The sequence below is a fragment of the Capricornis sumatraensis genome, chromosome 3, assembly GCF_032405125.1.
Source record: "Capricornis sumatraensis isolate serow.1 chromosome 3, serow.2, whole genome shotgun sequence".
NCBI classification, from domain to species: domain Eukaryota; kingdom Metazoa; phylum Chordata; class Mammalia; order Artiodactyla; family Bovidae; genus Capricornis; species Capricornis sumatraensis.
In genome coordinates, this window is record NC_091071.1 from 70,362,164 (window position 1) to 70,376,163 (window position 14,000).

The following is a 14,000-nucleotide window of genomic DNA, read 5'->3' on the forward strand; positions in this document are numbered from 1 at the left end:
GAGAGTTCCAGAAAAACATCTATTTCTGCTTTATTGATTATGCCAAAGCCTTGACTGTGTGGATCACAATAAACTGTGGAAAATTCTGAAAGAGATGGGAATACCAGACCACATGACCTGCCTCTTGAGAAATCTCTATGCAGTTCAGGAAGCAGCACTTAGAACTGGACATGGAACAACAGGCTGGTTCCAAATAGGAAAAGGAGTACGTCAAGGCTATATATTGTCACCCTGCTTATTTAACTTATATGCAGAGTACATCATGAGAAACGCTGGGCTGGAAGAACAACAAGCTGGAATCAAGATTGCCGGGAGAAATATCAATAACCTCAGATATGCAGATGACACCACCCTTATGGCAGAAAGTGAAGAGGAACTATAAAGCCTCTTGAAAGTGAAAGAGGAGAGTGAAAAAGTTGGCTTAAAGCTCAACATTCAGAAAACGAAGATCATGGCATCTGGTCCCATCAGTTCATGGGAAGTAGATGAGGAAACAGTGGAAACAGTGCCAGACTTTATTTTTGGGGGCTCCAAAATCACTGCAGATGGTGACTGCAGCCATGAAATTAAAAGACGCTTACTCCTTAGAAGAAAAGTTATGACCAAACTAGATAGCATATTAAAAAGCAGAGACATTACTTTGCCAAGAAAGGTCCATCTAGTCATGGCTATGGTTTTTCCTGTGGTCATGTATGGATGTGAGAGTTGGTCTGTGAAGAAAGCTGAGCACTGAAGAATTGATGCTTTTGAACTGGGGTGTTGGAGAAGACTCTTGACAGTCCCTTGGACTGCAAGGAGATCCAACCAGTCCATTCTGAAGGAGATCAGCCCTGGGTGTTCTTTGGAAGGAATGAATCTAAAGCTGATATTTGCCCACCTCATGTGAAGTAACCTAATATTTTGGTACTTTGGCCACCTCATGAGAAGAGTTGACTCATTGGAAAAGACTCTGATGCTGGGAGGGATTGGGGGCAGGAGGAGAAGGGGACAACAGAGGATGAGATGGCTGGATGGCATCACTGACTCGATGGACATGAGTTTGAGTGAACTCCGGGAGTTGGTGATGGACAGGGAGGCCTGGCGTGCTGCGATCCATGGGGTCGCAAACAGTCGGACACGAGTGAGTGACTGAACTGAACTGAACTGAATGAAAGAGAAGATGGCAAAAGTTTCACTTTGTTCAACAGACTCTGATTTAACAATTATTATGAATTGAGTCCTGGGAGATGCAGTTCTCCGTCCTTTGAGCTAAACTGGGAGAGGTGGGCCTTTCTGGAAAACTTAGAGGTTAAGGCCCAAGAATCCACATGTAATCTCTGAAAATCTTTAGGATGTGAACTCTGTGTATTCCTGACTTCTTATCATGCAGATGATGAAATATCCTTTATGGAAATATTAGGTTACTTGCCAAATACTATATCTAAGAGGAGACTAGAACTTCAATCTTCTTACTAAATTATACTATTTTCTACAATAGTTTAGTAAACAAACTATACAACTTTGAACTGAATATGCTGTAGTATCCTTTAGACATTTGCCAGAATACATGCAAGTATGTGCACCACACACGTGTGTCTCAGAGCAGACCTTCTGCTGGACCATACCTCAGAGCCCACTGACCATGAAGCCGACGAGCACTCATAGTTCTTTCCTGTGGCAGCTCAACAGTAGGACTTCCAGGCGGTCTCAGCTACCCGCCCAGCACTGTCAGGTGGCCTTCTTCATGCCTACCTGAGAATAGACGAATGCTTCCGACCTACCTGGCCCCGCTGCTGAGAGGGTATTGAAAATAGCCCTGTTCTTGAAGGCGCCACGAGTAGAAAACTGGAAGGGCATTTCTAAGTCATTTTGCCAGGAAATTCAAGGATGAGGAGGCAAGGAAACATTTTAGCTTTGGCAAAGTCTGCAGACGTGGGTGACTTGGGAAAGTCCTTCCTCATTTTCGAACCAGACAACATAATCCTCAAAACACTGCCTTTCAGGTGTGTGCAAGTTAGGATTTCAGTCGCGAGTGCCAGAAAACACAAAAGGTAAAGAGTAACACTAAACAAGTCTTTATCTTTTATTTACTGCCACCTGATAAGCCCTGCCTTTGATTGTTTTGTCTGCATATTTCCTGCTAAGAGTTTACAAAACAGCACTCCTGAACAGGAAGATAAGAGGCGCCCCTATTTGTTGAATAACATCAAGGGGGGAAACTGCTAACTCATCCATTTTGTTGTTAAGTTGCTCAAAAGGATCAAAATACCAATTAACTTGCTGGCTCAGAAATCTTTGATACCCTCAGATTTACTGACATTTTGAAACTCCTGTTCATACTTGCCTACTGGCTTTCTGATTACGAACAAAGAAGTGCCAATCTGTTTAGCATTTGACCTGTTTTCTTAAATATTTTTTATGTATTCAACTCTTGGTAGCTAAAAATACTTGACTAGTCACATTCATGAGCTAAAATCATCTTTTTTTTGTTTGTTCCACTTCCAAATTTAAGATGGAAAAAGAGGTTCAAAGACACTTCCTTTTAAAAAGCCATTTCATTCTTATTTTTAATTTAACAGCTCTCATTGCCAAAAGCTCTTTTTGCCCTTTCATCTGCATGGAATTTAGTGGCATTGGGAAGATCCAATGAAGTGACCTGCCGTATTAGGATGGATTCTTCCCTGAGGAAAAGTTGGAAAAATGACCTTGGGCAGAAGTTTCAGCGTTGTGGTAAAAAGAAACTAAAGATGGTTGGTGGGGTGCAGCAGATTTTATAATGAATTTTAATTTCCCTCTCTGGATATTCTCAGATAATAGTGCTTCTCAGAGATTCTCTGTTGTTGTTGTTCTTATTTCTTCACAGAAAGTTTTGTGAAAATTCTACTTATAATCACATGTATATGTAAGACATACTTATGGCAGCTGTTCAGAAAAGAGCAACATTTCACCCTTATGTAAAGGCAGTTTCTGGGTTTAGAAAGCTCTGCAGCAATTTCTGCAACAAACTTTTATTGAATGGAGTAGACTGGAGAGATTAAAACTGTGGCTGTTGTAGCCAGACTCCTTGGGTTCAAATTTTGGTCCTATCATTTATCAGCACTGACTTTGGTAAAATCACTTACTTGCCTTCTGCGCTTCAATTTCCTCATCTGTAAAACGGGGATAATAATAAAGCCTAGCTTATGGGGCTGCTGTATGGATCAAAGGAGATTACACATTTGGGACATTTGAGATGCTATGTAGGTGTTAGCTATCATTTTAAATCGTGCCAGATCCTGAGAGAGGAGTGTGTGTTGTATGCATTTATATTTGCCAGAATCTTGAGCCATTCATGGAAGAATACTTCCATCAGAGCAAAAAAAAAAAAAAAAGAAAAATCTGGAGATTTTGAAACCTAAGGTTTATATATATGTATGTTTATATATAACACATATTATATATATGTTTATCTGTAACACAAAAATACCTATAGACATTTGTATTTTTCAGATGTGATCAGAAGGGGGCCTTCCCTAGTGGCTCAGACAGTAAAGAATCTGCCTGGAATGCAGGTGACCCAGATTCGATCCCTGGGTCAGGAAGATCTTATGCAAGAGGGCATGGCCCCCAACTAAAGTATTCTTGCCTGGAAAATCCAATGGACAGAGGAGCCTGGCAGGCTACAGTCCATGGGCTCGCAAAGAGCCAGGCAGACCACTTACCTGCCTCCTGAGAAATCTGTATGCAGATCAAGAAGCAACAGTCAGAACCGGACATGGAACAACAGACTGGTTCCAAATTGGGAAAGGGTTACATCACCCTGCTTATTTAACTTATATACAGAGTACATCATGGAAAATGCCAGGCTGGATGAAGCACAAGATGGAATCAAGATTGCCAGGAGAAATAGCAATAACCTCAGATATGCAGATGACACCACCCTTATGGCAGAAAGTGCAGAGGAACTGAAGGGCCTCTTGATGAAAGTGAAAGAGGAGAGTGAAAGAACTGGCTTAAAGCTCAACATTCACACAACTAAGATCATGGCATCTGGTCCCATCAGTTCATGGCAAATAGATGGGGAAACAATGGAAACAATGACAGACTTTAAATCAAAATTGTGGGCTCCAAAATCACTGCAGATGGTGACTGCAGCCATGAAATCAAAGGCGTGTGCTCCTTGGGAGAAAAGCTATGACAAACCTAGATAGCATATTAAAAAGCAGAGACATTACTTTGCCCACAAAGGTCTGTCTAGTCAAAGCTATGGTTTTTCCAGGAGTCATGTATGGATGTGAGAGTTTGACCATAAAGAAAGCTGAGGGCCAAAGAATTGATGCTTTTGAACTGTGGTATTGGAGAAGACTCTTGAGAGTCCCTTGGACTGCAAGGAGATAAAACCAGTCGACCCAAAGGAAATCAGTCCTGAATATTCATTGGAAGGACTGATGATGAAGTAGAAGCTCCTATACTTTGGCCACTTGATGCGAAGAACTGACCATTGTAAAAGACCCTGATGCTGGGAAAGATGGAAGGCAGGAGGAGAAGGGGATGACAGAAGATGAGATGGTTGGATGGCATCACTGACTTGATGGACATGAGTTCGAGCAAGTTCCAGGAGTTGGTATTAGACAAGGAAGCCTGGCGTGCTGCAGTCCATGGGGTGGCAAAGAGTTGGACACAACTGAGTGACTGAACTGAACTGATCAGAAGGGAGCTTAACTTGTCTTCCAGACGACTGTAACTCAGTTGGAGTACAACAGAAACATTTAAGCAAGTAAACGGCAGCTGGAAATTCTTCCCTGGTGGCTCAGTGGTAAAGAATCCACCTGCCAATGCAGGAGACGATGGCTCCATCTCTGGGTTGGGAAAATCTCCTGGAATAAGAAATGGCAACCCACACTAGTATTCTTGCATGGGAAATCTCATGGACAGAGGAGCCAGGCAGAGTCCATGGGGTTGCAAAAGAGTCGAACATGACTTAACAACTAAACAACAAACTAGCCAATCACGTGTTTGGAGGCAAGAGGGCTGGGGATGATCCCAGGGGACAGAATGGCTTTGCAGAGTTGTGTTTAATATAATGTATTTCCCAAAATACCAGCCTGACCTTTTCACAAACTCCTCGAAGAGGATGCGGTGAGAATACCCCTGCTGGCGGATGCTGACTGTCTCTAGGATGCCCGTGGAGCGGAGCTGGGCCCGCACTTTGTCTGTGGAGAACTTCAGGGCCTCTCGGTCATCATTGGGCTTGATGCAGCGTACAAAGTGGGGCTGTCCCACCACCATTTTAGAGAGCAGATCCATCAGAGAATACTACCAGGGGAAAAAATGCACAAGAAGTGAGGTTACCAAAGTCATAATGGATAGTTACAACAGTGGCTGGCCCAGGCTTCCAGGGCCATTTGTCAGCTTGTAAACAACTCATGGAATCTTTGAGGCTAAACAAGAATTCAGCAAAAAGAAATAACAATATAGGTTTTGACATATTGTTCTGTACTTATAGCTGCCTGTGGATTTTCTTTAAACATCACCTAGGGCCAAGCAATATCCCACTTGGCAGAAACTCAGCTATCTAAGAACTTGCTTAGATTATCTCATAACTCTGTTGCCAGAACTAGCTTGTCTCTGATATTTCAAGGTGATGCTCCATAAACTGTATCTGTAATTTTACAGGTCCAGGTTTCATGGAAGGGGTCAGTTGTCTTCTTAACCTAACAATCACCAGAAAGTCTAAGGCAATCTTACAAAGGCAGAGGCGAAATGAGAAAAATAAAGAAGGCAAAGAAAACAAGAAAACTGGACAGTAAAAGGAGATTATAATGAAGATGAATTAACATACACCAAATGGCTGTGTAGAGAACAGAAAGAACACATGGAAAACTAGGGGTGCTCTCTGTTTCTCACAGACATCCACAGTGGCAGTTCTTCTTTTGGACATGTCTTTGGGGTAATTACAAGCCACACGTAAAATCAGTCCTATTATTTCATAATTTTACCTGCTACTGATCCAAAATGGTGTTGCCTGGCTTGGCAATGCACCATTTTTTTAGCATTTGGGGACTAGTATTTTGAGGACACCCAACTGTTTGTTATGGATCTATTTCTGAAAATTGCGCTCCCAGTGGCTTCTTCTGCTGAAAGAGGGACTCTAGGATCTTGATGATAACCTTACAGTCAGAGCCTTCAAATCCCATACATGCAGAAACTAGGAGAGTATAATCAAACCACTAAGGGGATCGGGATAAGAAATACATGGCAATTAGAGATTTCCAACCATGAGTGATGAAACAGGGGCTGAAAACCTACCGGCTGGAGAAGTTGCAGCAGGCATCACTACATCGATGGAATGCTAGACCCAAAGACCTCTAGGTCCCTACAGTCCATACACTGAGGCCCATTCCAGTCTACCTCTAAAGCACAGGTCAGACTTTTTGGCTCTAGGTCCTTCTTGAACCCGCTAGCTTTGGGTGGAACCTTCTTTCCATGGTGCTGGCTCCCAGGCCCACTCTCCAGCCTGCCTGGCAACTCCAGCTCATGGTCCACTTGACTTACTGTCCCTGCCAAGTCCCTTACTTTGGCAACCCCACCTTACAACCTTATTTTGTTGTCCCTGGTTTCAGTAGTTCTGTCTTTGGTCTAACAGCATCTCCATCATGAAGTTGCCTGGACCTCAGTTCCCCATGGTCAGTGATCTCTAATGGGTTCCCAATCCCAGTGCTTCATAATTTGAAAATAAACAAATCTGTGCAAATCAGTACAAAGTGACAGTCTCTTATCTTTCCTCTCTAATGTGCATTTGACAGAGTCCTTATGGAGATAACATTTTTACTCAAAAGAGTCATTCACCAGGTAAAAATATCAGGAATTGGGGTAACAGAGATGGGAAATAATTGCGCTCAGGCAAATGGCTCTTGCAATGGGTCAATTCAGCCTAAGAAAATAAAGTTGAAGCTAAGACCTATTTTCTCATGAACTTAACAAGCCTCCTTCTGGAATTTTATTCACTACTTTACTTCTCAGTAAATATGCTGGAAAAGTGGCTGACTCCAGTAGCTTTAAGGCCAAGAAGCAGCTGAAACACTAACAGAATCAGCACATTCAATGCGCTTTGTGCCAGTGGCAGAGAGGGCCCTCTGTAGACACTTGCGGTCTCACACTGTACTCAAGGGTGGGTTCCCCGTTATAATTCTCCTTTCCCTACACCTCCATCTTTCCTAACTGACTCTGAGCTTTGCTGTTGTTTCAATGACTCTGTGGTATCTAGGCCTCTTGTCTGAAGGGCTGACTCATCTTTTCTGGAAACGGGCAGAGGAGAGATCAAGAAGACTCCTTACCCGGAAGTAAGAAGCCATGGTTTGCCCCTTCATGTTGGTGGTTTCTTCTGGATGCCGTATCACCTCCAGAGTGTCCACCTGGAACATAGGCAGAGGACAGTGGTTTGGGTATAGAGACAGCTTATTTTCTGACATTTCCCAAAATGTGAAAGGCTATTTGGTCAAATACCTGAGGGGCCTTGATGTTTATGACATATTCATTTAAAGACATCATAAAGAAAAACAGAATTTACACTGTTCTATCCGCGGCAATGACCACACTCTGTGATACACTATATGGTCTCAGTACAAACCCCAACCATGTTATTTCTGTATTTCTCCACATTCTACTGGGCCCTTATTAAGTTCTCCAATAATGTCATATGAGACCATGCTATTTTTAAAAGAAAACTGGGTAATAACACCTGAAGCTGGGCAATTACTAAGTGAAGTGAAGTGAAAGTTGCTCAGTCATGTCTGACTCTTTGCGACCCACATGGACGATACAGTCCATGGAATTCTCTAGGCCGGAATACTGGAATGGGTAGCCTTTCCCTTCTCCAGGGGATCTTCCCAACCTGGAAAATTTTGGCCTGGAGGTCGCAAAGAGTTGGACACGACTGAGCGGCTTTCACTTTCACTGTAATTACAAAAACACGGACCCAAAGCCCAGGTTGCACCACAAGAGAATTAGTGAAATCCTAACTGTCTTCCTGTTATCAGACTCTGACCCTACAACATCCCTCCTGCTGCCCACAGTTCCCACGTGTTCACTGTGGACCAGAGCTTAGAGTACACCTGTTCCCAAGCATCTGCCCCAAATACCTGGGCTGACTGGAAAGAATTTATGAATGAAAAGCACAGTGGCAAACAATTGCAGGCACCCTGTATTCCCTCATTTTATCTCAATGATAAAATGCCTACTTCTGCACACACAGAGCTGTTTGGTTTGCACAGCATATGAGCAGCGTTTCAGCACCAGCCTCCCGTCTGCTCGGAACAGGTGGCCGGGGTATGAAGCAGGAACACTTGAACTGGAAGAAGCTGCTGTCAGCACGTGCGTTCCACTCAGTGGACTGCTGTCCAGGCAGCTACCTCCCCGCAGCGTGAGGATGTCTGCAGCCTTGTTCAGCAACAGTGAGAAGAGGCTACTTAGAAGGGACGGGGCCGTGGGAGGTGGCTGAATAATGAGACTTACTCGAGGGGCATTTAGGGGACTGTTTGCAAAACTGAAGAAAACACTTTAACTGGCTTGTATAAAGAAAACAGGTCTGTTTAAGAAGGGGAGTAAACATGGAACTAAGTTTTCAAACTAGAAAAGCAACCTAAATAGTGAGCAGGAATCTAAGGGTGTCTCTGAGCAAAGTGCCATGAGCGGGGGCCGTGCAGCTTTCTTTCTCTAGGCTGCAGACTGGATCTGTTCCCAGAGCCGTCGTTTCATCTGGATGTAGCTGAGCGACGGTACAACCGCCTGTAGCTGGTTTTGTTTTTTTAATGAGAAAGGAGGAAATGACAGCTCTGTGTTGGAAAGGAAGGTTGCTCTCACATAGAAAAGAAGAAACACAACATACCCGCCCTACCTGCATAGGTCCGATGGCGCTACCTGCAGGGACGACACGGAAGGTTCCTTCCCTATCTCACCCTCACTAGGAGGACACAGCTTAGCACTGGTGAGATTCGGAGAAAGCTAATTAGGACTGAAGCAAGAAAGATCTTGGCTATGGTCTGCCTTTGGCCAAACTGTAAATTCTGACAGTTTTCCTAAACATTCTTTCTCCTTATTTTCTTTCTCCCCACCTGACTTTCATACACACACACAACTTTTGAGAATTTTTCCATTTCTTTTTATTCAGAGATCCTCCCTGAAGAACCACAGCTTGCTTTGAACTCTGCTTTTCCTCCTTCATTTCCCTCCCTTTTTATTCAAATTAGCCGGCTAGTGCCAGCCCCCTAGGCTCTAATACACTGTGAAAGGGCAGCTGGGAAACTCATCCATATTTCTCTTATTAGTAGAATTTATCTGTTACCATTCTTCAGAAAATACACCAGACCCTTGGCATTTGAGAATACAACAGTTTAGGGATCAGGAAAATCTTTGATGCATATTAATTCTGCTAAGATATAACTTTAAAGGTGTGATATGTATTGTTTTCAAGATCAATACCCATCCCCAGTAGCAAGTTGGAAAAATACAGAATGAAGCACCAGTTTGCAATCCAAGATACAAGGCTGGAAGTATTATTAACTTCCCAAAGCCTGTGTTATTTAAAAACCACTGCTACATGCATATACACACACATGAGGTCAGTCAGTTCCCCTTCCTTTATTACCATGTTTAATTCAGTTGTAGTAATCACCCAGCATGACTTTAAGTTCTGCTGTTATACTCACATACAAAGTAACTCTTGGGTAGAAAAAACCTATTCTGCTTTATATAACTTGGAAATGTTAATGCATGTCTATAGTCCACCACCTACATATCTAGTACTGTATTTTAAAGAATAAATAATATACTATTGGGGTACCTTCTAATTTTAGAATTTGGAAAGGTCTTGGGTTGGTCAAGGGTCCCTTGGACTGGCAAAGGGTATTTGCATAGTTATGAAGTTCCCCTGTATATGTATATTTGACTATGCCAAAGCCTTTGACTGTGTGGATCACAATAAACTGTGGAAAATTCTGAGAGAGATGGGAATACCAGACCACCTGACCTGCCTCTTGAGAAATCTGTATGCAGGTCAGGAAGCTACAGTTAGAACTGGACATGGAACAACAGAGTGGTTCCAAATAGGAAAAGAAGTATGTCAAGGCTATATATTGTCACCCTGCTTATTTAACTTCTATGCAGAGTACATCATGAGAAACGCTGGGCTGGAAGAACAACAAGCTGGAATCAAGATTGCCGGGAGAAATATCAACAACCTCAGATATGCAGATGACACCACCCTTATGGCAGAAAGTGAAGAGGAACTATAAAGCCTCTTGATGAAAGTGAAAGAGGAGAGTGAAAAAGTTGGCTTAAAGCTCAACATTCAGAAAATGAAGATCATGGCATCTGGTTCCATCACTTCATGGGAAATAGATGGGGAAGCAGTGGAAACGGTGTCAGATTTTATTTTTCTGGGCTCCAAAATCACTGCAGATGGTGACTGCAGCCATGAAATTAAAAGACGCTTACTCCTTGGAAGGAAAGCTATGATCAACCTAGATAGCATATTCAAAAGCAGAGACATTATTTTGCCAACTAAGGTCTGTCTAGTCAAGGCTATGGTTTTTCCAGTAGTCATGCATGGATGTGAGAGTTTGACTGTGAAGAAAGCTGAGCACCGAAGAATTGATGCTTTTGAACTGTGGTGTTGGAGAAGACTCTTGAGAGTCCCTTGGACTGCAAGGAGATCCAACCAGTCCATTCTGAAGGAGATCAGCCCTGGGATTTCTTTGGAAGGACTGATGCTAAAGCTGAAACTCCATTTCTTTGGCCACCTCATGCGAAGAGTTGACTCATTGGAAAAGACTTTGATGCTGGGAGGGATTGGGGGCAGGAGGAGAAGGGGACGACAGAGGATGAGATGGCTGGATGGCATCACTGACTCGATGGACATGAGTCTGAGTGAACTCCAGGAGTTGGTGATGGACAGGGAGGCCTGGCGTGCTGCGATTCATGGGGCTGCAAAGAGTCGGAGACGACTGAGCGACTGAACTGAACTGAACTATGTATGGAGTGGATCTAAAAGAGGGACTTGCGCTTCGGACAAGGGACATACCAGAAGTTGCCTCTCTTGAACTTTTAAAGTAGGAGGTCTTTGTCTGCATTGGGCCCTACCATGAACTCTGTGCTGTGCTGTGCTAAGTTGCTTCAGTTGTGTTCAATTCTTTTTGACCCTATGGACTGGCTCCTCTGTCCATGGAGTGGGTTCCATGCCTTCCCTCCAGGGGATATTCCTGAGGGATAGAACCTACATCTCCAGTGGCTCCTGCATTGCAGGCAGATTCTTTACTGCTGAGTCACCAGGGAAGCCCACCATGAACTCTACAGAACTGCAAAAAACTCAAAGCCAAAAGAGATGCAAAGGTTATTGTCTAAATTAAGAGCTTGTCTTTCTGAACTGATTTCGTTAAAGCTAAGTGTTAGTTGTTCAGTCGTGTCAACTCTTTTGGACTCCATGGACTGTAGCCCACCAGGCTCCTCTGTCCATAGGATTCTCCAGGCAAGAATACTGGAATGGGTTGCCATTCCCTTCTCCAGGGGATCTTATCTACCTAGGTTTCGAAACTAAGAATCCTGCATTGCAGGCTGATTCTTTACCATCTGAGCTGCCCAGGAAGCCCCCAGTTAATGGTTTTAATTAAAAAAATAAAGTTTCTTAGAAATGATCCAGAAAGTAGATTCTATTGAAGCCATCAATCTAGCAAATTGTTCTTTCCAAAGGCGGGGATTTCACAACAACAACAAAAAAGTCTTTTCTGTAGATTCTTATAAATTTTTACCTCAGATAGGAAGAAAAGAGGTTGGGAGAGCTTCCAAGCCTCAGGGGGTTTTTGCTATAGGGCCCAGGGCTTGGAATTGGACACGCTTGGTTCAAATTCTGGCTCCTGTGCTTAATAGCTATGTGGACTTTGACTTATTATTTAACTTTCCAAAGTCTGTGTTATTTAAAAACCACTGTCTTGCACATGCATGCACACAGAAAAGGTCAGTCAGTTCCCCTTCCTTTATTATCATGTTTGATTTGGTTTTAGTTTAGTAATCCATGGGGTTGCAAAGAGTCGGACATGACTTAGCAACTGAACAACATAATCAATATTAAGGATGCTGGGTTTTTATTTCATGGAATAAGGTGAGTGCTGAGCGACTTCACTTTCATTTTTCACTCTCATGCACTGGGGAAGGAAATGGCAACCCACTCCAGCGTTCTTGCCTGGAGAATCCCAGGGACGGGGGAGCCTCGTGGGCTGCCGTCTATGGAGTCGCACAGAGTTGGACACGACTGAAGTGACTTAGCAGCAATGTGAGTACTAGCTCCCATGCAACACAGCAAGGAAATCTTTTTATTTATTGGCAGAGAAAATACTTCCAATGAAACCAATTTCAAAATGATCAGTATAACCAATATTCTGGATAAAAACATCATCTGTCTAACCCAGTATACCCTTCTTCTACACCACCAATTGATAACCATATAAGCCAACTGGAGCTAATCAAGCTTGCTTTGTCCAGAAAGCCCGCATGACAAATGTCCTGCCCAATTCCTTGTGAGTGGTGCTAGTTAGCCTTCAAAGTAGTCATGAATAAGCTTTACAGTTTGTGGTACAGACTCCAGGCCCATAGGAAATGAGCAAGCTTCCGTATACATATGGACTACACACATGGAATTTTAGATGGTTATCAAAACATGAGTAATAAAACATTTATTGTTTCCAATGTGAAATCACTATACTAAACACTTTGCCTACATTATGTCAATGAATTCTCAAAAGGACACTATTAGGTAAACATCATTGTTACTACTATTCTACATATAAGGAAGTTAACGCTCAAAGATTTTAGGTAAATTTCCCAGAGTCTTGCAGCCAGTAACTGGCCATGCCTAAGTCTGAACCCAGTTCCGATTCCAAAACCTACTCCTTAAACATAATATAATGCCTTTATATGTGATTTGTTATGTTATAAAAATCAGTCTGAAAGCACAGTATTATTAAAAAGATTTGCCTCATTTGTCAACTAAATTTACTCTAGGATGAAGACATAGCTTCCAAAAAGCCTCAAAAACCATCTACATCTCAGTAATAAATGAAAAACTGGAGGAATTTTTTCCTTTGGTCTCAGTAAGTACCTACTATTTGCATCTCCAAACCTCTGAAGTGTTTATATTTAGCCTATTGACAAAGCCTTTGGTCAAAAATTTTTATTGCTATCAAGTGATGCATCCATCTCTTAAGGAAAAAGCCCCTACGGCATCACTCCCCTCAAAAGTCTCCATGGCACTGAATGAGGAAGCAAGGCTGGTGCTGACACCAGCCCAGTGTGGGGGTGCTAATGTGGTGGAGGCTAGCTTCCTGTGGGGCCACCTCTTCTACTTTTTCTTGGATAAGGCAGAGAGGAATTGGTGGAGCTTTGTATTGCTGTTGTTACCCTCATATTTTCTGATGCCTTAATTAGAATTTTCAACTCATCTTCTCTCCAAGGGAAAATAAATCTCTAGTCATTTTCATCTCACATACATATATATATATAGTAGTGATGTAAATACACGCCACACACTAGAGGGCACACTTTTCACATAGGCAGTGTAGGGAAGGAGATAACAATGTGTGGATAGGGAGTGTGGAAGGCAGAGGAATAGGTCCTAGCAGAATCCAGAGGTCAAAACATCAAACTGAGCAAAGGAGGGGAATATGGGCTGATATCGAATAGTACACAGGAGACTCTCACGGTTTTTTTGGGTCATGATCCTTTTTAGAAGGAGTCTCAGTCCATCAGTTCAGTCGCTCAGTCATGGCCGACTCTTTGCGACCCCATTGACTGCAGCACGCCAGGCCTCCCTGTCCATCCCCAACTCCTGGAGTTTACTCAAACTCATGTCCATTGAGTCGGTGATACCATCCAACCATCTCATCCTCTGTCATCCCCTTCTCCTCTCACCTTCCATCTTTCCCAGCATCAGGGTCTTTTACAATGGGTCAGTTCTTCACATCAGGTGGCCAAAGTATTGGAGAAGGAGTCTT

General features: G+C 43.0%; 1 protein-coding gene across 1 annotated transcript in view; it reads right to left on the reverse strand.

Annotated features, from left to right (window-relative positions):
- MYO3B (myosin IIIB) overlaps positions 1–14,000 on the reverse strand; it is a 421,280-nt gene that overhangs the window by 166,426 nt on the left and 240,854 nt on the right. The window contains 2 exon segments of the mRNA XM_068968451.1: positions 5,069–5,274; positions 7,296–7,373. Coding sequence (XP_068824552.1) covers positions 5,069–5,274; positions 7,296–7,373 — 284 coding nt within the window.